Source organism: Daphnia magna, linkage group LG3, assembly GCF_020631705.1.
Source record: "Daphnia magna isolate NIES linkage group LG3, ASM2063170v1.1, whole genome shotgun sequence".
Classification (NCBI taxonomy): Eukaryota; Metazoa; Arthropoda; class Branchiopoda; order Diplostraca; family Daphniidae; genus Daphnia; species Daphnia magna.
Genome location: NC_059184.1, coordinates 12,642,981 through 12,668,194, shown reverse-complemented (window position 1 = coordinate 12,668,194; position 25,214 = coordinate 12,642,981). Strand labels below are relative to the sequence as shown.

General features: G+C 36.2%; 2 protein-coding genes and 1 long non-coding RNA gene across 3 annotated transcripts; 1 reads left to right on the top strand and 2 right to left on the bottom strand.

Moving 5' to 3' along the window:
- Window positions 1-12,658: 12,658 nt before the first annotated feature.
- LOC116918242 lies at window positions 12,659-14,864 on the bottom strand. The gene is made up of 2 exons (XR_006644051.1): window positions 13,983-14,864; window positions 12,659-13,143 (listed from the first exon to the last, which is right to left on the bottom strand). It is a non-coding gene; the product is annotated as an uncharacterized LOC116918242 (long non-coding RNA).
- Window positions 14,865-16,202: 1,338 nt separating this feature from the next.
- Window positions 16,203-25,130, bottom strand: LOC116918229 (potassium channel subfamily K member 3). Its single transcript, XM_032923890.2, has 8 exons — window positions 24,841-25,130; window positions 24,548-24,758; window positions 24,362-24,488; window positions 20,676-20,908; window positions 18,171-18,311; window positions 17,703-18,101; window positions 17,403-17,633; window positions 16,203-17,325 (listed from the first exon to the last, which is right to left on the bottom strand). The coding sequence occupies exons 1-8, from the start codon at window positions 25,036-25,038 to the stop codon at window positions 17,198-17,200; spliced, it is 1,668 nt and encodes a 555-aa protein (XP_032779781.1). The 5' UTR covers window positions 25,039-25,130; the 3' UTR covers window positions 16,203-17,197.
- Window positions 22,448-24,326, top strand: LOC116918233 (leucine-rich repeat protein 1). The gene is made up of 5 exons (XM_032923895.2): window positions 22,448-23,148; window positions 23,212-23,433; window positions 23,607-23,719; window positions 23,785-23,976; window positions 24,036-24,326. The coding sequence occupies exons 1-5, from the start codon at window positions 22,690-22,692 to the stop codon at window positions 24,265-24,267; spliced, it is 1,218 nt and encodes a 405-aa protein (XP_032779786.1). The 5' UTR covers window positions 22,448-22,689; the 3' UTR covers window positions 24,268-24,326.
- Window positions 25,131-25,214: the final 84 nt, after the last annotated feature.

Genomic DNA, 25,214 nt, shown 5'->3' with positions numbered 1-25,214 from the left:
CTACGATTTCCTCCAAACAGATGGCGGACCAGCTGAGATGGTATAACGGTATAGCTCTAGTCTGGGACATTCGAGGTTCAACGTTTGAATTCGAGGTTTGTTCGAACCGTCAGAAATAGTAAAATCTACGATGTTTGCATTGAAGTATTTTTATCGATAATGAACCCCTAGTTTCACACAACGTTAACAGTGAAAGAACTTGATGGGAATTTAAAGGTGATGGACAACTGTTAAAAAGAAAGAAAGGGTGGAATCAAGTGAAGATGGCGGAAAGAACCGAAAATATAACATAGAAACAAAAAAATTCCACTCCCCCAAAGAGATGTTAACCCTGAGGACTACAGGAAAACATTATTTCTGCGAACGATAGATGGCGTTTCTAGTTCGTGTATTTAGAATAGATGGCGGTGCGTTATCTATATTTACAGATCTAACACAATCGTAATCGTAGTAAACGATATCGATATATCTAAAAGAAGTAATGATATATATCTCTTCGAGTACAGATATATCGCCAATACTAGTTGACGTAAGCACGTAAGTTTTTAATTTTTAAAAGAAAATTTGGTTTTTATATTTTTAAATCGCAGTAAAGAAGCCAAGTCAAGTGTTTGACCATTATGATCTTCTGATTCAAAATTCTAAACATCTTACTTTTATTATAGACCAAGATCGGATGCTGAGTTGCCAAGGCTGAATTCCGACCTGGGGTATTTTTCCTCTCTGGCCCTATAGGAGGGAAATGAAAAATAATATATTTAATTAAGTTGTAGTTAGTTTTATTACAAAATCTTTTGGAATCGTGTACTATACCTCTGTGCTGATATAATACAAAATATTTTATCTCCAAAAAAGCTGTTATTTTTCCAGGAAACTTTTGAAAGGTACTTGTTTACAATGTACCGTAGCAGACGTAAAGTGATTGACTGTGACTAGTGACTGTAGTGTCAAACTGTTTTCGTTTTTTATGTCATGAGTAGTGTAGTTTGTGATGTCGGTACATCGATTATGCCGTCTGATTTTTGGAGAATTTCAGGAGATGTCGTTTTTGGCCAATTTTGACAAAAGTGGAAAGGCTATACCCTTCCCACTTTTTCATTTTTGACCAAATTTCAAATTTGGCTTAAAATACATGATTTAGATTCAGAATTGAATGAAAATCACGGAAATCAGGTTTATTTTTCTATTGGTCTTATAGTTTTTCATTTACATGTTAAAAACCATAAATGAAGTTGGTGCGCTAACAGAACTGTTTTCGTTAATTTTTTAAACGGCTAGTCTAAAGAGAAAACCAATGACTAAATCGAAATCAGCGTTCAATTTCGATTATACCGTCTGATTTTTGGAGAATTTCAAGAGATGTCGTTTTTGGCCCATTTTGACAAAAGTGGGAAGGCTATACCCTTCCCACTTTTTCATTTTTGACCAAATTTCAAATTTGGCTTAAAATACATGATTTAGATTCAGAATTGAATGAAAATCACGGAAATCAGGTTTATTTTTCTATTGGTCTTATAGTTTTTCATTTACATGTTAAAAACCATAAATGAAGTTGGTGCGCTAACAGAACTGTTTTCGTTAATTTTTTAAACGACTAGTCTAAAGAGAAAACCAATGACTAAATCGAAATCAGCGTTCAATTTCGATTATACCGTCTGATTTTTGGAGAATTTCAAGAGATGTCGTTTTTGGCCCATTTTGACAAAAGTGGGAAGGCTATACCCTTCCCACTTTTTCATTTTTGACCAAATTTCAAATTTGGCTTAAAATACATGATTTAGATTCAGAATTTTCGTTAATTTATTAAATGGCTAGTCTAAAGAGAAAACCAATGACTAAATCGAAATCAGCGTTCAATTTCGATTATACCGTCTGATTTTTGGAGAATTTCAAGAGATGTCATTTTTGGCCGATTTTGACAAAAGTGGAAAGGCTATACCCTTCCCACTTTTTTATTTTTGACCAAATTTCAAATTTGGCTTAAAATAAATGATTTAGATTGAGAATTGAATGAAAATCACGTAAATCAGGTTTATTTTTCTATTGGTCTTATAGTTTTTCATTTACATGTTAAAAACCATAAATGAAGTTGGTGCGCTAACAGAACTGTTTTCGTTAATTTTTTAAACGGCTAGTCTAAAGAGAAAACCAATGACTAAATCGAAATCAGCGTTCAATTTCGATTATACCGTCTGATTTTTGGAGAATTTCAAGAGATGTCGTTTTTGGCCCATTTTGACAAAAGTGGGAAGGCTATACCCTTCCCACTTTTTCATTTTTGACCAAATTTCAAATTTGGCTTAAAATACATGATTTAGATTCAGAATTGAATGAAAATCACGGAAATCAGGTTTATTTTTCTATTGGTCTTATAGTTTTTCATTTACATGTTAAAAACCATAAATGAAGTTGGTGCGCTAACAGAACTGTTTTCGTTAATTTTTTAAACGACTAGTCTAAAGAGAAAACCAATGACTAAATCGAAATCAGCGTTCAATTTCGATTATACCGTCTGATTTTTGGAGAATTTCAAGAGATGTCGTTTTTGGCCCATTTTGACAAAAGTGGGAAGGCTATACCCTTCCCACTTTTTCATTTTTGACCAAATTTTAAATTTGGCTTAAAATACATGATTTAGATTCAGAATTTTTGTTAATTTATTAAATGGCTAGTCTAAAGAGAAAACCAATGACTAAATCGAAATCAGCGTTCAATTTCGATTATACCGTCTGATTTTTGGAGAATTTCAAGAGATGTCATTTTTGGCCGATTTTGACAAAAGTGGAAAGGCTATACCCTTCCCACTTTTTTATTTTTGACCAAATTTCAAATTTGGCTTAAAATAAATGATTTAGATTGAGAATTGAATGAAAATCACGTAAATCAGGTTTATTTTTCTATTGGTCTTATAGTTTTTCATTTACATGTTAAAAACCATAAATGAAGTTGGTGCGCTAACAGAACTGTTTTCGTTAATTTTTTAAACGGCTAGTCTAAAGAGAAAACCAATGACTAAATCGAAATCAGCGTTCAATTTCGATTATACCGTCTGATTTTTGGAGAATTTCAAGAGATGTCGTTTTTGGCCCATTTTGACAAAAGTGGGAAGGCTATACCCTTCCCACTTTTTCATTTTTGACCAAATTTCAAATTTGGCTTAAAATACATGATTTAGATTCAGAATTGAATGAAAATCACGGAAATCAGGTTTATTTTTCTATTGGTCTTATAGTTTTTCATTTACATGTTAAAAACCATAAATGAAGTTGGTGCGCTAACAGAACTGTTTTCGTTAATTTTTTAAACGACTAGTCTAAAGAGAAAACCAATGACTAAATCGAAATCAGCGTTAAATTTCGATTATACCGTCTGATTTTTGGAGAATTTCAAGAGATGTCGTTTTTGGCCCATTTTGACAAAAGTGGGAAGGCTATACCCTTCCCACTTTTTCATTTTCTGACCAAATTTCAAATTTGGCTTAAAATACATGATTTAGATTCAGAATTGAATGAAAATCACGGAAATCAGGTTTATTTTTCTATTGGTCTTATAGTTTTTCATTTACATGTTAAAAACCATAAATGAAGTTGGTGCGCTAACAGAACTGTTTTCGTTAATTTTTTAAACGACTAGTCTAAAGAGAAAACCAATGACTAAATCGAAATCAGCGTTCAATTTCGATTATACCGTCTGATTTTTGGAGAATTTCAAGAGATGTCGTTTTTGGCCCATTTTGACAAAAGTGGGAAGGCTATACCCTTCCCACTTTTTCATTTTTGACCAAATTTCAAATTTGGCTTAAAATACATGATTTAGATTCAGAATTTTCGTTAATTTATTAAATGGCTAGTCTAAAGAGAAAACCAATGACTAAATCGAAATCAGCGTTCAATTTCGATTATACCGTCTGATTTTTGGAGAATTTCAAGAGATGTCATTTTTGGCCGATTTTGACAAAAGTGGAAAGGCTATACCCTTCCCACTTTTTTATTTTTGACCAAATTTCAAATTTGGCTTAAAATAAATGATTTAGATTGAGAATTGAATGAAAATCACGTAAATCAGGTTTATTTTTCTATTGGTCTTATAGTTTTTCATTTACATGTTAAAAACCATAAATGAAGTTGGTGCGCTAACAGAACTGTTTTCGTTAATTTTTTAAACGGCTAGTCTAAAGAGAAAACCAATGACTAAATCGAAATCAGCGTTCAATTTCGATTATACCGTCTGATTTTTGGAGAATTTCAAGAGATGTCGTTTTTGGCCCATTTTGACAAAAGTGGGAAGGCTATACCCTTCCCACTTTTTCATTTTTGACCAAATTTCAAATTTGGCTTAAAATACATGATTTAGATTCAGAATTGAATGAAAATCACGGAAATCAGGTTTATTTTTCTATTGGTCTTATAGTTTTTCATTTACATGTTAAAAACCATAAATGAAGTTGGTGCGCTAACAGAACTGTTTTCGTTAATTTTTTAAACGACTAGTCTAAAGAGAAAACCAATGACTAAATCGAAATCAGCGTTCAATTTCGATTATACCGTCTGATTTTTGGAGAATTTCAAGAGATGTCGTTTTTGGCCCATTTTGACAAAAGTGGGAAGGCTATACCCTTCCCACTTTTTCATTTTTGACCAAATTTCAAATTTGGCTTAAAATACATGATTTAGATTCAGAATTTTCGTTAATTTATTAAATGGCTAGTCTAAAGAGAAAACCAATGACTAAATCGAAATCAGCGTTCAATTTCGATTATACCGTCTGATTTTTGGAGAATTTCAAGAGATGTCATTTTTGGCCGATTTTGACAAAAGTGGAAAGGCTATACCCTTCCCACTTTTTTATTTTTGACCAAATTTCAAATTTGGCTTAAAATAAATGATTTAGATTGAGAATTGAATGAAAATCACGTAAATCAGGTTTATTTTTCTATTGGTCTTATAGTTTTTCATTTACATGTTAAAAACCATAAATGAAGTTGGTGCGCTAACAGAACTGTTTTCGTTAATTTTTTAAACGGCTAGTCTAAAGAGAAAACCAATGACTAAATCGAAATCAGCGTTCAATTTCGATTATACCGTCTGATTTTTGGAGAATTTCAAGAGATGTCGTTTTTGGCCCATTTTGACAAAAGTGGGAAGGCTATACCCTTCCCACTTTTTCATTTTTGACCAAATTTCAAATTTGGCTTAAAATACATGATTTAGATTCAGAATTGAATGAAAATCACGGAAATCAGGTTTATTTTTCTATTGGTCTTATAGTTTTTCATTTACATGTTAAAAACCATAAATGAAGTTGGTGCGCTAACAGAACTGTTTTCGTTAATTTTTTAAACGACTAGTCTAAAGAGAAAACCAATGACTAAATCGAAATCAGCGTTCAATTTCGATTATACCGTCTGATTTTTGGAGAATTTCAAGAGATGTCGTTTTTGGCCCATTTTGACAAAAGTGGGAAGGCTATACCCTTCCCACTTTTTCATTTTTGACCAAATTTCAAATTTGGCTTAAAATACATGATTTAGATTCAGAATTTTCGTTAATTTATTAAATGGCTAGTCTAAAGAGAAAACCAATGACTAAATCGAAATCAGCGTTCAATTTCGATTATACCGTCTGATTTTTGAGAGAATTTCAAGAGATGTCATTTTTGGCCGATTTTGACAAAAGTGGAAAGGCTATACCCTTCCCACTTTTTTATTTTTGACCAAATTTCAAATTTGGCTTAAAATAAATGATTTAGATTGAGAATTGAATGAAAATCACGTAAATCAGGTTTATTTTTCTATTGGTCTTATAGTTTTTCATTTACATGTTAAAAACCATAAATGAAGTTGGTGCGCTAACAGAACTGTTTTCGTTAATTTTTTAAACGGCTAGTCTAAAGAGAAAACCAATGACTAAATCGAAATCAGCGTTCAATTTCGATTATACCGTCTGATTTTTGGAGAATTTCAAGAGATGTCGTTTTTGGCCCATTTTGACAAAAGTGGGAAGGCTATACCCTTCCCACTTTTTTCCTTTTGACCAAATTTCAAATTTGGCTTAAAATACATGATTTAGATTCAGAATTGAATGAAAATCACGGAAATCAGGTTTATTTTTCTATTGGTCTTATAGTTTTTCATTTACATGTTAAAAACCATAAATGAAGTTGGTGCGCTAACAGAACTGTTTTCGTTAATTTTTTAAACGACTAGTCTAAAGAGAAAACCAATGACTAAATCGAAATCAGCGTTCAATTTCGATTATACCGTCTGATTTTTGGAGAATTTCAAGAGATGTCATTTTTGGCCGATTTTGACAAAAGTGGAAAGGCTATACCCTTCCCACTTTTTTTTTTTTGACCAAATTTCAAATTTGGCTTAAAATAAATGATTTAGATTGAGAATTGAATGAAAATCACGTAAATCAGGTTTATTTTTCTATTGGTCTTATAGTTTTTCATTTACATGTTAAAAACCATAAATGAAGTTGGTGCGCTAACAGAACTGTTTTCGTTAATTTTTTAAACGACTAGTCTAAAGAGAAAACCAATGACTAAATCGAAATCAGCGTTAAATTTCGATTATACCGTCTGATTTTTGGAGAATTTCAAGAGATGGCGTTTTTGGCCCATTTTGACAAAAGTGGGAAGGCTATACCCTTCCCACTTTTTCATTTTTGACCAAATTTCTAAATTTGGCTTAAAATACATGATTTAGATTCAGAATTGAATGAAAATCACGGAAATCAGGTTTATTTTTCTATTGGTCTTATAGTTTTTCATTTACATGTTAAAAACCATAAATGAAGTTGGTGCGCTAACAGAACTGTTTTCGTTAATTTTTTTAACGACTAGTCTAAAGAGAAAACCAATGACTAAATCGAAATCAGCGTTCAATTTCGATTGTACCGTCTGATTTTTGGAGAATTTCAAGAGATGTCGTTTTTGGCCCATTTTGACAAAAGTGGGAAGGCTATACCCTTCCCACTTTTTCATTTTTGACCAAATTTCAAATTTGGCTTAAAATACATGATTTAGATTCAGAATTTTCGTTAATTTATTAAATGGCTAGTCTAAAGAGAAAACCAATGACTAAATCGAAATCAGCGTTCAATTTCGATTATACCGTCTGATTTTTGGAGAATTTCAAGAGATGTCATTTTTGGCCGATTTTGACAAAAGTGGAAAGGCTATACCCTTCCCACTTTTTTATTTTTGACCAAATTTCAAATTTGGCTTAAAATAAATGATTTAGATTGAGAATTGAATGAAAATCACGTAAATCAGGTTTATTTTTCTATTGGTATTATTGTTTTTCATTTACATGTTAAAAACCATAAATGAAGTTGGTGCGCTAACAGAACTGTTTTCGTTAATTTTTTAAACGGCTAGTCTAAAGAGAAAACTAATGACTAAATCGAAATCAGCGTTCAATTTTGATTATACCGTCTAATTTTTGGAGAATTTCAAGAGATGTCGTTTTTGGCCCATTTTGACAAAAGTGGCAAGGCTATACCCTTCCCACTTTTTCATTTTTGACCAAATTTCAAATTTGGCTTAAAATACATGATTTAGATTCAGAATTTTCGTTAATTTATTAAATGGCTAGTCTAAAGAGAAAACCAATGACTAAATCGAAATCAGCGTTCAATTTCGATTATACCGACTGATTTTTGGAGAATTTCAAGAGATGTCATTTTTGGCCGATTTTGACAAAAGTGGAAAGGCTATACCCTCCCCCACTTTTTTATTTTTGACCAAATTTCAAATTTAGCTTAAAATAAATGATTTAGATTGAGAATTGAATGAAAATCACGTAAATCAGGTTTATTTTTCTATTGGTATTATTGTTTTTCATTTACATGTTAAAAACCATAAATGAAGTTGGTGCGCTAACAGAACTGTTTTCGTTAATTTTTTAAACGGCTAGTCTAAAGAGAAAACCAATGACTAAATCGAAATCAGCGTTCAATTTCGATTATACCGTCTGATTTTTGGAGAATTTCAAGAGATGTCGTTTTTGGCCCATTTTGACAAAAGTGGGAAGGCTATACCCTTCCCACTTTTTCATTTTTGACCAAATTTCAAATTTGGCTTAAAATACATGATTTAGATTCAGAATTGAATGAAAATCACGGAAATCAGGTTTATTTTTCTATTGGTCTTATAGTGGGAAGGCTATACCCTTCCCACTTTTTCATTTTTGACCAAATTTCAAATTTGGCTTAAAATACATGATTTAGATTCAGAATTGAATGAAAATCACGGAAATCAGGTTTATTTTTCTATTGGTCTTATAGTTTTTCATTTACATGTTAAAAACCATAAATGAAGTTGGTGCGCTAACAGAACTGTTTTCGTTAATTTTTTAAACGACTAGTCTAAAGAGAAAACCAATGACTAAATCGAAATCAGCGTTCAATTTCGATTATACCGTCTGATTTTTGGAGAATTTCAAGAGATGTCGTTTTTGGCCCATTTTGACAAAAGTGGGAAGGCTATACCCTTCCCACTTTTTCATTTTTGACCAAATTTCAAATTTGGCTTAAAATACATGATTTAGATTCAGAATTGAATGAAAATCACGGAAATCAGGTTTATTTTTCTATTGGTCTTATAGTTTTTCATTTACATGTTAAAAACCATAAATGAAGTTGGTGCGCTAACAGAACTGTTTTCGTTAATTTTTTAAACGGCTAGTCTAAAGAGAAAACCAATGACTAAATTGAAATCAGCGTTCAATTTCCATTATGACGTCTGATTTTTGGAGAATTTCAAGAGATGTCGTTTTTGGCCCATTTTGACAAAAGTGTGAAGGCTATACCCTTCCCACTTTTTCATTTTTGACCAAATTTCAAATTTGGCTTAAAATACATGATTTAGATTCAGAATTGAATGAAAATCACGGAAATCAGGTTTATTTTTCTATTGGTATTATTGTTTTTCATTTACATGTTAAAAACCATAAATGAAGTTGGTGCGCTAACAGAACTGTTTTCGTTAATTTTTTAAACGGCTAGTCTAAAGAGAAAACCAATGACTAAATCGAAATCAGCGTTCAATTTCGATTATACCGTCTGATTTTTGGAGAATTTCAAGAGATGTCGTTTTTGGCCCATTTTGACAAAAGTGGGAAGGCTATACCCTTCCCACTTTTTCATTTTTGACCAAATTTCAAATTTGGCTTAAAATACATGATTTAGATTCAGAATTGAATGAAAATCACGGAAATCAGGTTTATTTTTCTATTGGTCTTATAGTGGGAAGGCTATACCCTTCCCACTTTTTCATTTTTGACCAAATTTCAAATTTGGCTTAAAATACATGATTTAGATTCAGAATTGAATGAAAATCACGGAAATCAGGTTTATTTTTCTATTGGTCTTATAGTTTTTCATTTACATGTTAAAAACCATAAATGAAGTTGGTGCGCTAACAGAACTGTTTTCGTTAATTTTTTAAACGACTAGTCTAAAGAGAAAACCAATGACTAAATCGAAATCAGCGTTCAATTTCGATTATACCGTCTGATTTTTGGAGAATTTCAAGAGATGTCGTTTTTGGCCCATTTTGACAAAAGTGGGAAGGCTATACCCTTCCCACTTTTTCATTTTTGACCAAATTTCAAATTTGGCTTAAAATACATGATTTAGATTCAGAATTGAATGAAAATCACGGAAATCAGGTTTATTTTTCTATTGGTCTTATAGTTTTTCATTTACATGTTAAAAACCATAAATGAAGTTGGTGCGCTAACAGAACTGTTTTCGTTAATTTTTTTAACGGCTAGTCTAAAGAGAAAACCAATGACTAAATTGAAATCAGCGTTCAATTTCCATTATGACGTCTGATTTTTGGAGAATTTCAAGAGATGTCGTTTTTGGCCCATTTTGACAAAAGTGTGAAGGCTATACCCTTCCCACTTTTTCATTTTTGACCAAATTTCAAATTTGGCTTAAAATACATGATTTAGATTCAGAATTGAATGAAAATCACGGAAATCAGGTTTATTTTTCTATTGGTATTATTGTTTTTCATTTACATGTTAAAAACCATAAATGAAGTTGGTGCGCTAACAGAACTGTTTTCGTTAATTTTTTAAACGGCTAGTCTAAAGAGAAAACCAATGACTAAATCGAAATCAGCGTTCAATTTCGATTATACCGTCTGATTTTTGGAGAATTTCAAGAGATGTCGTTTTTGGCCCATTTTGACAAAAGTGGGAAGGCTATACCCTTCCCACTTTTTCATTTTTGACCAAATTTCAAATTTGGCTTAAAATACATGATTTAGATTCAGAATTGAATGAAAATCACGGAAATCAGGTTTATTTTTCTATTGGTCTTATAGTTTTTCATTTACATGTTAAAAACCATAAATGAAGTTGGTGCGCTAACAGAACTGTTTTCGTTAATTTTTTAAACGGCTAGTCTAAATAGAAAACCAATGACTAAATTGAAATCAGCGTTCAATTTCCATTATGCCGTCTGATTTTTGGAGAATTTCAAGAGATGTCGTTTTTTGCCCATTTTGACAAAAGTGGGAAGGCTATACCCTTCCCATTTTTTCATTTTTGACCAAATTTCAAATTTGGCTTAAAATACATGATTTAGATTCAGAATTGAATGAAAATCACGGAAATCAGGTTTATTTTTCTATTGGTCTTATAGTTTTTCATTTACATGTTAAAAACCATAAATGAAGTTGGTGCGCTAACAGAACTGTTTTCGTTAATTTTTTAAACGGCTAGTCTAAATAGAAAACCAATGACTAAATTGAAATCAGCGTTCAATTTCCATTATGCCGTCTGATTTTTGGAGAATTTCAAGAGATGTCGTTTTTTGCCCATTTTGACAAAAGTGGGAAGGCTATACCCTTCCCATTTTTTCATTTTTGACCAAATTTCAAATTTGGCTTAAAATACATGATTTAGATTCAGAATTGAATGAAAATCACGGAAATCAGGTTTATTTTTCTATTGGTCTTATAGTTTTTCATTTACATGTTAAAAACCATAAATGAAGTTGGTGCGCTAACAGAACTGTTTTCGTTAATTTTTTAAACGGCTAGTCTAAATAGAAAACCAATGACTAAATTGAAATCAGCGTTCAATTTCCATTATGCCGTCTGATTTTTGGAGAATTTCAAGAGATGTCGTTTTTTGCCCATTTTGACAAAAAGTGGGAAGGCTATACCCTTCCCATTTTTTCATTTTTGACCAAATTTCAAATTTGGCTTAAAATACATGATTTAGATTCAGAATTGAATGAAAATCACGGAAATCAGGTTTATTTTTCTATTGGTCTTATAGTTTTTCATTTACATGTTAAAAACCATAAATGAAGTTGGTGCGCTAACAGAACTGTTTTCGTTAATTTTTTAAACGGCTAGTCTAAAGAGAAAACCAATGACTAAATTGAAATCAGCGTTCAATTTCGATTATGCCATCTGATTTTTGGAGAATTTCAAGAGATGTCGTTTTGGCCGATTTTGACAAAAGTGGGAAGGCTATACCCTTTCCACTTTTTCATTTTTGGCCAAATTTCAAATTTGGCTTAAAATACATGATTTCGATTCAGAATTGAATGAAAATCACGAAAATCAGGTTTTTTCCTATTGGCCTTCCCACTTTTTTAATTTTTGCCAAATTTCAAATTTTGCTTTAAATACATGATTTCGATTCAGAATGGAATGAAAATCATGGAAATCAGGTTTATTTTTCTATCGGTCTTTTAGGTTTTTATTTAAACGTTAAAAACCATAAATTAAGTTGGTGCGCCAACAGCACTGTTTTCGTTAATTTTTAAAACGGCTAGTTTAACGAGAAAACCAATGACTAAATCGAAATCAGCGTTCAATTTCGATTATGCCGTCTGATTTTTGGAGAATTTCATGAGATGTCGTTTTTGGCCGATTTTGACAAAAGTGGGAAGGCGGGATGAAGGCGTTGATGATCAGCTCACGCCTCATAGGACATGTATACGGAGTCTGTTTTGCCGGAAGAGCAAACGGTTTCCGAGATATTATGGCGAATTGGCGACCAGGCCGTACCCTATCGGGAACTTCCTGAACGGAGTGGCATGGAGACTCCTGCTACCTTCGACACTGGCTACCTGGGGGGTCGACACTGGCTACCCCGACACTGGCTACCCGACACTGGCTACCCATAAGGCCGACACTGGGTACCCCGACACTGGCTACCCGACACCGGCTACCTATAGAGGGTGACACCGGCTACCTATAGTTGGCGACAATAACTACCTCTTTTTTGCTACCCTGTTACATTTAACGTAAGCAAGAATCCCATGGCCTTTTGTTTCTTGCCTGCAATTACATTCCTATATCCAACATGATGACCATGCGCCATTGGGGTCCAGAAACTTCTCAGTTGCTCCACCCGCCATAACAATCCAGTAACCACTCTTATGATCCAACCGCCGTGTATGATCAACCCACAAACGGCCACTGTGGGATTTTGTATGATCCTTCGACCACTGGGTTCGCGGAACCCCTCAGTTGATCTACCCGCCACTGTGTTCGGGTGCGAATTCATGTTGTTATCCTGATGTAGTATAATTTTATTTAACTGCTTTCAATTTCTTTGCTCAAAGGTTTTTTACTTTGAATACCTTTTTTGAAATTCAATTTAATTTCGCTTGCCTTTACGTTTGATTACATTCGCGTATATTTGCCAAACATTCGAAAAGCAATCATTTTTTTATACAAGCCGAGGGCTTAGAATCGACGGAGGGTGGGGGGTCTTTTCATTGGACTATTTAGTTAATGCAAGTAAACGAATGTTTCTTACATTGAGTTGGACAGGTGGCCATTATAGGTAATTTTGAAGGGGTAAAAAAAGAAAAGAAAGGTAGCCAGTGTCGCCAACTATAGGTAGCAGGTGTCACCCTCTATAGGTAGCCGGTGTCGGGTAGCCAGTGTCGGGGTAGCCAGTGTCGGTCTTATGGGTAGCCAGTGTCGGGTAGCCAGTGTCGGGGTAGCCAGTGTCGACCCCCCAGGTAGCTAGTGTCGAAGGTAGCAGGTGTCGATTTCCCAACGGAGTGAGGGCCCCTAGTACATTACGATACCAACACGCATTTTACTTGTCATTCGGGATCTTTATCAAAGTGGACGAACGCCATCTAGTTTTTCCTCCTGAAACCCAACGAAAGTAGATTTTATTTTTAAATCAGTACATTTCTTGCTTTTAAGTGCTTGAACTTTATTAACCTCAGACAGTTGATTCCAATTTTAAATATAAAAACCTAGAATATCAACTACTAGGTGCAAGACAAGGCGCTAAAATATTTGTAGCTAAAACTGTCGTTGCTCGTAGGGTCAGCCAGGCTGTACTGTTGATAGCGAAAAAAAAACACGGAATAATAGCGCACCACCCTTATGAATTCAAGAAAAATATTTGAAATTGTTAGAACAATATAGCAAAATTTACAATTTTTTCAAATTGTCGCGACAATTTTCCGGAAGTAACCGGAAGTAGACAATACCTCCGTAAATAGTAATCCCATAACAAAACGAGTAGGATTTTCGTGATCCTTATAAAATTTAGTGTTGAAATGACGTGTTTTAGCCAAAAGTCGGATTTGACAAAAATCGCGATTTTTCATGAACTAGGAAAATTTGCGATTTTTGACGATTTTCGGGTATTTTTAGCTGATCCATGCAGTCGACCTCAAATTTGACGAGGATCACGAAAATGTGATTTTTTTTTCTGACAGACCAACAAATGAGGAGTTATTTGACATTAAAAAACCGGAAGTTAAACCGGAAGTCAAAATTCCCGAAATCTAAAAAATGAGCTTTATTTTCCTTTAAATGGTTAACAAGATTTTGATAGTTGTCAAATTAGACTAGACTATTGTTAATAAAAGTTATGCGGTGTTTTAAAAGTTCTAAAAGTACAATTTCAGTTCTGACACTTAAATAGACTTGAATTGAAAAATCATACATTTAACATGATTAAACCCGTTACTTACTTGGTATTTAATGAAAACCTCCAACCGAAATATGACAGAACTTGTCAAAACAATGTTTCTCGTTCTACTAGAATCTGGCTTGATGCAGCCAGACTGGGCCAGGCTCTTTCAATGATTCGTCTGCTCACCATCTGCTGCGCATGCGTGAATGAAAATGCCACGAGGAATTAGTTTTATACTTTTATAACCCTCCACTTATTCATGTAATGGTATTCTACATGGTTTAACCAACAAGTATCATCAATCAATCCCCCTGAAAGTGAAGAACACTTCTGGGTTTAAAAAATAAAGATTGGGTGCCACTGCTAAACGCCACCTACCAGTTCCAAGCACAGATTCATTGGGCAAAGCAAACGAAAGAGTACATTCTTGCAACTGTCATGTGACGCTTCCCTTTGCAGTACCTTTTCCGCTTACCAATAAGACGTCGGAGCTGTTCTTCAATTTTAGAAGCCTGCGTACTTTTTCCTACAGTCATACTTTATGGTACTAATCTGAATAGATCTTAACAATGCGCGAACATATACCACATTTTCTGAATATTCAGTTTCAGGAAAAGGCATAACGCCTCGAATGGCCTTCCACTTGTTTTTGGGCGACATCCGAACGTTCCAAAAGAATTAGATTAACAATTGGGCGAAAAAAGGTAGTTATACAAGGGAGAGAAACAACAACCCACCTAGCTGCACATTAACAATGTTTAATTTGTTCGACGAAAAACAAATGCACCCATTATTTCCAACGTCTAATCGGCCGAGTCTATCTCCCGCTCTCTCCCACTCACAGCCACTGCCACTCACTGGTCGAGTCATACAATACAAAACATGATGTTGAAAACTAGGCAACGCCGCAAACGGCGCAATTTTTCAAAATAGGGTGAATTTAAAACATAAATTTAAAATTCCCAAATTGCACCGTCATTTTGATTTTGATCCCAAAAAATCGGGAATAAAAAGGAGCCCTAGTGGATTTACTTTTCTAGCACACGAACTGATAATAAAAATTTCTAAAAATAAAAAAAGGGTGTTTTGCCCTATCACCCCTGTAGACGACCGGCCTCCTAGACTAGCAAACCTAGCGGGGAATTCTGGAACCACTTAGTAAACACCCGCCGTTTTCCCCTACAGAGAGTGATACGGCGATCGTGTACCTTGCTATTATATCGTGCTTTAACTATTACATCCAGTGGGCTATGATTATACGAATCGAAGATAACAACAAGGGCGACTATGGCCAACGTGCGCCGCGTGCAAATGAACTGTCTGGACAAAGAAGCGTTGATGTAGTAGAAAATCTGTCCACTAGATGGCAATATTTGGGATGTAATAAGGACGTTTGTAGATTACTTCGGTCGTAACCATAGGGCCTGGACGGGCGTGATTGGTTTCGACGACAACCGATCCAATAGCCGATGAAAAGATTAAAAGGATTACATTCATGTGTACTCATAATCCGAATTTGGATATAAGTTATACACAGACTATTTTTAAATCAACTTGGGGGCCGGTCGAAGTTGGTTATGTCTGACAAACTCTCTAGCCAAAAAATCATAATATTGATTTTGTGCTCAATATGCAAAACTGGGTAAAGAGCCATAGAGTTTTGAACGCAAACAGGCAGAAAAAGAACTCCGGCAGTGGAAGCTATAGTCCATAGTCCGTGGTCTTTGATGGTTGCCCTCAAACTGTATCCAAATATGGAGGATTGTGAAGAGTTAGCTGAATACCGGTTCCAAAACGAAGGCCATGGTCTGATATTTGTTCACTAAACAGAAACTTCTCAACTTCTCTGATTCAAAGACCTAAAATCAGCTGACAAACTAGAGGAAAACTGATCTGTCCTGAATTACTAAGCCTCGTCTGTCCTCCGATGACAGCTACGGTAGCTTAGGAAACTTGAATTACAAACTACGAGCTCCTCCTCCTACGGCCAGAAAAAGGATCACATATAAGCCACAGAACATCTTGCTAAGCATCAGCAGACAACTCTGCTAACATTGGATTTTTAACGAACAGACATGGCTGTTCGTTGTTTCAAACAATGCATTGTTTTCCGCTTTTCGTTCTGAATCACTCCAAAGAAAATTGGAGCTGATGAAAAATGACATCAACAAAGATGCCGTAATTTTTCTGCACGATAATTATCAGCAAACATGATTACACTAGTCTCAACAATCTTAGCGAAAACAGCAGTACTGTGGCAGTTCTGTGGACTGATACATGAATAGGTAACATTAATGTATTTTCTCTGTAGGATTAGAAATAGCCATTGACAACACACAATTAACGTATAGTTTCGGCATTGTTTTCGGGGAAAAGTCTAATCATATCAAATGGATCCTTTTTTTGTTTTCAGAAAAACCGATTCGTATGTAGGTGAATTGACAAGGAGATACGGCATTACAATAAAAGAAAAAAAATACCACTTTGATTGTGAACGAGAGAAAGAGATAAAGATGAGATAGAGACATCGAAAGCACAATCAACAATATTCATTCCGAATGGTCTTTTTTTCTTTTGTTTTGTTTTAATATTTGGCGACTTTTTTGCGACAGATGAAATTTACATAAAAGTCTTTTGTCTTCAAAGTGGATTTCAAACAAATTTCAAGGATTCGGAAATGTTGGGAAGTGTTAAATAGGAAGAATAGTTACAGCTTTCTCGTCTCAGGTTACACGAATTTTTTTGTTGCAAAGTGTCAGAAGGTTTAATGCAGTTTTTTAAAAAATAAAACAAAACAGAGATCGTCCTAACAAAATTGGTGCACTTTACAAACTAAATTTGTAAATTTATTTCGAGGTTTTTTGTGTTTTCTTTATCCTTCTTTCTTGAATGACTCGAAAGTTCTTCGACTTCCTTTAAAAGATTCGACTTTTGAAGTAAGATGCGCGTCAGCATCTTGGCGAGTAATCGAGATCATATTTGTTTTCAATTTTGTTTTCTTCACACAAAAATAAAGTTTATCATATCACCACCCGGAAGTGGGCTTAGTCTTTAATGGGAAAAAATAATATTTAAATTAAAAAGATGGGCGAGGGGGTGTTAATATCGCGGCGAAAAGAGTATGTTTTGATATCTAATGATAGTGCATGTAAGCACACAGCTTACTATCTATCGTAAAAGAAGATGTGAATTGATGAGTTGAAATAAAGTAACGAGTAAACAAAACAAGGAAAGAAAAATTAAATTGCTGGGTTTTGAAATGGGAATTTACTTTTAAGGTCGTGCGTGAACGGGAGTTGTGTCTTCGGGACTAGGTGAGTCCTCTTCTCGGCGTGATTTCACTCGCACTATTTGACGGCTAGGTCGACCTAATTCTTCTTCAGTAGCACCATAGCCCGCCCCTATAAATGCATTAGGTCATAAACAAATCACATCATGCCCTATTTGTCAATCCTAGGGGCTCCAGAAAACTACTTACCATAGCTACCAAACGGCACGGCCGAAGTTGTGCTAGAGCCAAGTGATGAGGGCATGACTCCACCAAGAGAAGGGCCTCCTTGAATTCGTGCCTTTTCTGAATCGTAGGCTGATGTATTAGCCACATATTCATCCGATTTCAGCAAAAACACAGAGCCGACGTTCAGTTGCGGAATTTCGTAGAATACAGTGAGCGTCAGTACCATAAAGACCAAGCCAATTAAAAGGTAAACTATTTCAGAAAAAGACCAAGACGTTAGTTAGTTGGTACCGTTTTCAATATACGTGACTATGACTTTACCGGTGGTTCCGATCTTATAAAGAGGTCTAAGAGGCTGATTTGGAGAGTCACCGGGAATATAATCACCCAAACCGATTGTCGTAAGTGAAATGAAACAGTAGTAGATCGAATCAAGGTAATTCCAATCGGGTTCCAACACGTTAAAAACTCCTGCTGGGACAAGAAAGAAGAAAACGACTAGGATAGTAGCGATGACTAGTAGATGGAAGACTCGGATGTTAAACGGCTGGTAGAGATGGCCTAATTTAGCGTTGAGATAGCGTAACAACCAAGTGCTTGGAACCATAAGTCGGTCGACCAATGCTGTCAGTAGCATCAACGTCATAGGGATTCCGATCAACGCATATACGATACAGAAGATTTTCCCTCCTTCTGATAGGGGCGTTACGTGTCCATAACCTACATTCCCAGAAAATATGCAAGTAGCGTTAGTGTTAATCTGGATGTCTGAATCAACGTTTTCCTTACCAATAGTTGTGACAACTGTTCCGGCAAAGAAGAAGGATTGGCCAAAACTCCAGTTTGGTTCGGAAGAGACGTTTCGCGTCACAGCCACACCGCGGTTTGTTGCTTGGACAACATCCATTAACAAGGCATCCAATTCTTGTTCTAAAATGTAATTAACACATAGTTTAAAGTAACAGACACGTCAATGACATTTTTAAATCAAGGTCTTTCTTTTGGTAATCGACCTTCAACGGCCAACTTTCAACCCACAACCCTTTTCGAACATCCAGAGGGTACCTGATTGCCTCCTGGGGGAATGAAAGGGGTTGAGAATAAAAAAAAAAAAAGAAAGAAATGTTGAAGAAATATTCCTGAGAGTTAAGTGAGTCATTAGGGGGTGTGTATATTTTAGGTGTATATATTTTAGGCCAATTTCTTGAGACCTGGAAGAATTGGGTATTTGAGCAGAAATTTCTCGATGCGGTTGCGTATTTCTAGATGGAATTGGCGTTCCACAGGCTGCTCCATTGAACCAAACACAAAGGCACCTAGTGATAGGTATATCACGAAAACGGCCAGATAGACCATCAGGAACCAGGAGCTGTGTTGAAGGCCTAGCCACAGGTGGCGAAGTGGTGGTTCACGATAACGACCGCCAGACAGTAAGGGAACACGATCGTCAGATCGTCTTTGACCCAGAGTGATTTCAGCTGATTGAATTACAACCATTTCAGTGACTGCAAGCAACACAGGGATCACAAAATAAAAACATAAGCAGCACTACTTCAGCAAGAGGGACAAATACAGCTGACTGCCTTGCCTGGCAGCTGGTTCCCTACTGCCGAATCTAACTTGCTTCAAAGGTGCAGAGGAAGACTCAAAAGCGAGCCTGTCTGTTCTAGGTCCCTCCACTGTCAAGCGTCCTTCACTGGCACTATTAAAACAGGGGACTACTTTAAACCACTTCCTGCAGAGATATCGGTGGAAATCGAAAGACACTGGGGCATTTATCGTATCATCGATAACGTAGTACACGAATACGATCTTGTATGTGTTAGCTCACGAGGGAATGGGTGTAATGCTGACTCACTATTGGGATTTAATGCGTTTCGATCCAATTAAACTCCTTACGAGGCTAAAAATAAGGATTTGTTGTCATCAGGGTGTCCTTTTCAAGCGTTCGTTATTGTTCTATTCCCGTGCCATCTAGCGGTGGTTGGAGCATTCGACACGCATTACCACTATCTAGCGGTCGTGAGGCACAATAAAAAAGAACATTTTTGTTTAATGAAATCGATGAAAATCAACAATCCTCATGCTCGTTCCGGCATTTTCAAAGTCAAAACTATTGTAAAGAAAGGTCACTCACTCACGCTCAACAGCTGAAATATTGCATCGTAAAGCCTAGTTGTCAGAGATGGAGAGGGGAAAGTAAAATCGAACGTGCAGATATGCGGCACACAGTATGCAGCGCCTAGCAAAGCGACAGAAAAATCAATACCCTCTACCCTTTTCCTGCAAGATGAGGGGGAGGAGATCGGGTACTTTACTACTCTCAGCAGTGTCCGTGCCCACGCAACGCACCCTCAATCTTCGCCTACCCTATGTACAATATGAAGCCAGTTTCTTTTGGTTTCTCTTCTCCGTGATGTGTAACAACTACGCGTACAATGGAGGCCTACGATGGCACCGTCTCAATCAATATTAGGTTATTGGTAAAAGGAACAAGATGTTTCTTTGTCAACCATTTCCTCTTTGGTATGGCGAGGGCATCAGGGTAGAAAACAACAGGAAAAGATGAAAAGAGGTGGCCTCCCGTAAGAACCGCTCCCACGGGTTAGCTCTCCGTCTGGCAGTTACCCCGATTGAGTCTTTGGCTTTTGAACTCTGGCCCCTGTTTTTTTAGGTTCATTTGAAGCAATAACACCTGTGAATCACCGAATGTGTTTCCTTGACATCTGATCGATCGGGAAATACCAGCTTCGGGACCGTTCTCCATCTCCCAGTACCGATTTGTGAATGATTTCATCCTACAGGGAGAGGAAAATCTTTTATGTCCGTTTCTTCGGAGACGCAGCCCTAATGACGATCGGCTTTCTCGGTACTTTTTTGTTTACGGAACCAATCATGCAGTGCCTTGTTTCGACGATGAGCTTCCCGTCTCGCTACCTTGGCTCCTGACTCTAAAACAACGCCAAGCAGCAGATGGTCTGACATTTTCAACAACCTATTATGATTATTTCTGAAGATAAGACCCGATTCGGTTAGGATCGACTGACGTCAATTCAAACTGGTTTACCTCTCCACTTCAAACCATGCACTCCGTCTTCTGTCAAACTCGGCAATGTGCATGTTTTGTGGTTGGTTGTAGCAGCTAATAGATTAGTCTAAAGATGCATCCCGATTAAGAGTTGTTACATCATTCGATTAAGATCAAGAGTAAACTGAATTTCCAATAACGTAGTATACCGTGCAGTTGCAACCAAAATGAAACTACCTGTTGACAATGATTTTTAGGTTACTTACCAGTGATGCAGGAATGGGTGCGGAGGAAGTGATTCTTGCGGTCGCGCATATTTTTTACATCGGCCACCTCCAATGGAGACTCGATGGCCGAAAATATTGCTGCTCCCAGAATAAGAAAGAGGCCATAGAAGGCTATCAATAAAAGCAGCCGAAAGTTACTTTTCTTCATTTTTAAAAGGCCACTCCAATCCGTGGTGATTCCACTGCTCATGACCTTTGCCCGATCTCCGCGTCTGTTCAGTACAAAAATCATAAAGCTAAATTCGCTTCCTTTGTATATAAGCGGCTGTAATGGACATAATAATCGTTGCTTTAGAATACAGGCAAAATAAGACAATTAGACCAAAAAAAGGACGCGACAGTAGCCCTCGTTGGGCCTCATGGTTCGTGACAACCCGTCATTCAAACGGGTCGATGCCAGCCGGCCCAGCACTCCCGCACGTCATTAACCAACTTTCATTTCGCTAATGCATTTTGTACAGAAGATGAAGGAAAGGCTGCTCTCTTTCGTAGTGATACAATGAAGCATCCATTGAAAGTATGCTTGCTCGTAACCAATAGCAAGATCAAGCTCTCAAAAAGCTCTTACGCTCTCTTTTAGAGGGAGTATAGAAATACCGACGGAAGACGAATAGTGACAATCGATAAAGTCATTTTAAAAGGCCGCACCAATAAATCTACGATAGTTATTCTATGTTGAATGCTCCCGGAAATAGGGAATGACAGCAATGACAGCAATCTTAAATTTGCATCCCAAAACCTAACTATGTCAGTTTTGTTCAATTATTGCTATTTGTCACAGAAAAATCGAACAAACAAAACTTTAAAAAAGGGGAGGGAAAGCATTCACAAGGGAGAAACTAAAAACATCTTCACCAATCATAAATACAAATAACCCTTACCTTACACAGCAACGGCGTGAAGATTGATCGGTGGAAATAAACAACAGTCAGCCAGTTAGGTTGCTTTTAGGTCATAACCAATGTAAAGAAAAAGAAGGAAACGTAACGCCTAAAATGAGGAGAGTTGTGTTAGAATCTGTCAGCTGCGTCTCTTGCCGATCATCAGAGCAGCTTCTGCAATCTCCTTTGGTAACACAAGCACAACCGGACACGACCTAATGGGGACAACTGGGAAAGAGGATGAAAACGCCGAATAAAGCGCCCGTCGTTCAGAACGCATATTCACCAATGCGCAAGTGTTGTGCCCATGCGCGTGTAGCCTCGGGTATGGTCTAGTTCTAAGATCAACTCCGGTGATAATAGGTACTGGTACTACAATTCCTTGCAAGAACCGCCTCTTTCCTTCCAGTAATAACAGTTTTTGGTTGAGAACGTGTTTGTAACCCAAAAGCGAGCACTTCGTAACGTAAGCAATATGAAAATGAATCCTCGAGGGAAAGCTTTGGGCTTGGCTAATCATATCATTGGCCGCAGTCATAAATCTCACATTATGATTCTCTTCGTAAATTTTAAGATTATCTGCATATCTAGTTAACTTCTTTGCTAGGTTTTGAACTTTCAAGAAAACCCGTACAAGCTGTGCTTAAATAATAAACCCATTTTCTCAATGAAATGAAGAAATGAACTAATTACTCTTCCCTGAAATAAAAAAATCAGATTTAATGTCAATGCATGGAGCTGGAAGTAGTCAGGATCGATACTTGTAAGTGGCAACAATCGTCTTCAACTTGAACTCGATATCCGATAACTCATACTCATCATTAAATTCTTTCTTTCTTCAAATATAGTTGAATGAAATTACGATGCATTTACATCTTATTTGATTTCAGAAGTTAAATCGCTTTAAGAGCAGACGACTTAATTTTTAAAATATCAGTCATCGTTGCACTCATAGTAGTAACGGCTTCCTAAAATAATATCCGTAGTAGGCGCCAAAATTGACAGCAACAGGCGAACAACACAACCGGTTCCAGTTCTTTAAAAAGCATATTGAAAGTTTTAATGCTTTTTATCTGATTTCTGACAACAACAAAATAGCTCAGTGCCAAAAGATGCAAGTAAACTGCAAAGTTAATGTTGTGAATCGCTTGCTTCCTTCCACTGGAAAGTCAGGTCCTAGCCGATTAGCCTGGTCAAGCATAACACTCACAGAGAACAAATCTTCCGTTATTGAACTAGCGTTGGCTACTTCACGTAACAAAGCAGGAATGAAATACCGTGTTACGAACAATATAGAGCAAATTTTTTCCAAGTTTGTGAGCCAAGGGAAACTTACACTACGCTTTCGAGAGCCAGCTCATGACTTGTGCCTCAGTGGGGAAGTCAAACAGATGGAAAAGATTCTTGCTATTATAAAAGGGGAAGATGTTCAACTGAAGAAAGGGATTCTTTGCCCCATTCTGTCTAATAGTACCAACAAAGTAGTGATACCAAAAACAAAACTAAGCATTTTATCCAGGGCAGATTATCCTGTAACAACTAGCTTTCCAGAAACACTGACATACTTAAAAGTGAGAATGCCTTCCATAGAAGTTGGTGCTTGTATTTAATGTACATATTTTTTGTCTTGACAGATAAGTGGAATTGCTTTGAAAAAGTTTGATAGACGGCTTCTCCACCTTAAGTTGCTTGAAATCTTGGATCTCTCTAACAATCAAATTACTGTTTTACCTGAAACTATGCATAACCTGTCCAGATTAAAACAGTTACATCTTAGCAACAATGAGATTAAAATACTTCCAGAAACATTCATCAATTCAGCCAGAGTTATCTGCTTAGATATGAGCCACAATCAGGTAACACAAAAAGCAAACCTTATGTTTACCATTTGAGTATTGTTATGTGTGTAAATACCGTACTGTTACGAACAAAATTGCATAAAGCGATTATTATTGTTCATGTCATACTTGTAATTTGTGTTACTATTACGTTTGGTAACATTCACTTATTTACTTTACGTAACTTTTAGCTAATGACGATTCCTAGTTGCATTTGTCGACTATCCGGGCTTCAAATACTAAAAGTAGACCATAACAAACTAAGATGCCTCCCTTCAACCATCTCCAAGTTAAAGAACTTAAGGTGCATATTGTTTTGCATTAACAAAGCAACCGTGAGATACTAATCGATGTTGTTAAATTAAACAGAACACTGACCTTATCCTGCAACCAGATTCGTATACTTCCAGAATCATTTCAAGCACTTGCATTAGATCACATTGACGTCTTCGGAAATCCTTTTGAAAATTCATCCCAAGAAATACCGTTAAATCCTGGGAGTCTGACAATAAGAGTTGCAACGTTACTTGCCATCTCAGCCAAATCTACAATTAAGTTCAAGTTAGTTATTTGTGTTGTTTGCTTTTTTGTTTTAGTCTAGTAATATTTTCACCACCCAGGTTAAAATATACCGAGGAAGACATTCCGTACACACTTATAACCTACCTACACGAAAGTTCTACCATCTGCCCTTGCGGAAAACTGTGTGTCGATGATGGAATATTGTCGGATGGAAAGATTAATCTCCTAAAAGTATCTGGAAGTGTGAGCGGTGATAAAATTGTTCCTGTGAAAATGATGCTATGTACTGCAACTTGTTTTCAACGATTCGCATTTAAAATGATATCGTAACCCGTTAGATACATCCACGTTTTATTCATACTAGAATACAACTATATTTTGTATAGAAATGGTGAAGCAGTCTTAACTTTCAGCTGTAACAGACTCTGTTGTTCCTGCATTTCTGTCTTGTCTAGCAGATCTGAACTCTTTTTTTGCTTCTTCCAGTAAAACATTATGTAACCAATAGTGATAATTATGAGTCTCTGGTTGCAAGGCAGGGAAAGGATTTCCTACAAAATAATTTTTTTTAATCAAATCTTGTCAATCAGTATAACAAGTCATTCCATACCTTTGAGTTCCAAGATTGCTGTACCAACATAGTATCCTGGATAAGTTTTTGGTCCAAGAACAAGCCTTGTAAAAGATGAATTGTAGTTTTGATATCTTGGAACTAAAACTTTGAACAATTTGTGGACAAGTTGCTTTTCATTTAACCAGTAATCTGCCATTTCCATGGTATGTTTGTGGCAATCCCCATTACGGATGGCATCAGAAATCAACTGCAAAAACCACAGAAGGAATTAAAAAAATATTTGAATATTCCTTCTCGGACAGAAAGGTATAAAGAAAACCTCTGGATACCCTTTCTGCGTATCCCTGTGCTTCTTCTGCTCTTGGGTGGTTTAACTCTATTCGCTCATACTTCACAAGCGCGGTCACGGTAGCTCTCAATTTTTCCAGGCGACCAGCTGGACCTTCCGGGCACGAAAAACGTCTTGGTTTAGGTTTCACTGCAATTCGCAATGCCGAAACTAGTTTACTCAGATCAGCTTGATTCATTTTATAAACTAATAACTTCTAAAAACACGCCAATTCTACACATGAGTTGTCAATGGTTCAAGAATGCAAACGTAGTCTGCTAGTGGCAGCAGTTGTTTAAAAGACCGCCAGGTGGCTGCTTTTCTAATGGCTGTTACTAAATATTTATTTTTTATTTGTTATTTTTTCAAATCTAT

Excerpts from the sequence above, each read along its gene's own strand:
- LOC116918229 (XM_032923890.2), bottom strand. The coding sequence starts at position 25,038 with ATGAATCAAGCTGATCTGAGTAAACTAGTTTCGGCATTGCGAATTGCA. Across the intron at positions 20,909-24,361 it reads AGAAATGCAGGAACAACAGA|ACGCGGAGATCGGGCAAAGG; the intron begins GTCTGTTACAGC and ends TGTACTGAACAG. Across the intron at positions 18,102-18,170 it reads AACAGTTGTCACAACTATTG|GTTATGGACACGTAACGCCC; the intron begins GTAAGGAAAACG and ends CTGGGAATGTAG.
- LOC116918233 (XM_032923895.2), top strand. The coding sequence starts at position 22,690 with ATGCAAGTAAACTGCAAAGTTAATGTTGTGAATCGCTTGCTTCCTTCC. Across the intron at positions 23,720-23,784 it reads TCCAAGTTAAAGAACTTAAG|AACACTGACCTTATCCTGCA; the intron begins GTGCATATTGTT and ends TAAATTAAACAG. Across the intron at positions 23,977-24,035 it reads AAATCTACAATTAAGTTCAA|GTTAAAATATACCGAGGAAG; the intron begins GTTAGTTATTTG and ends TTCACCACCCAG.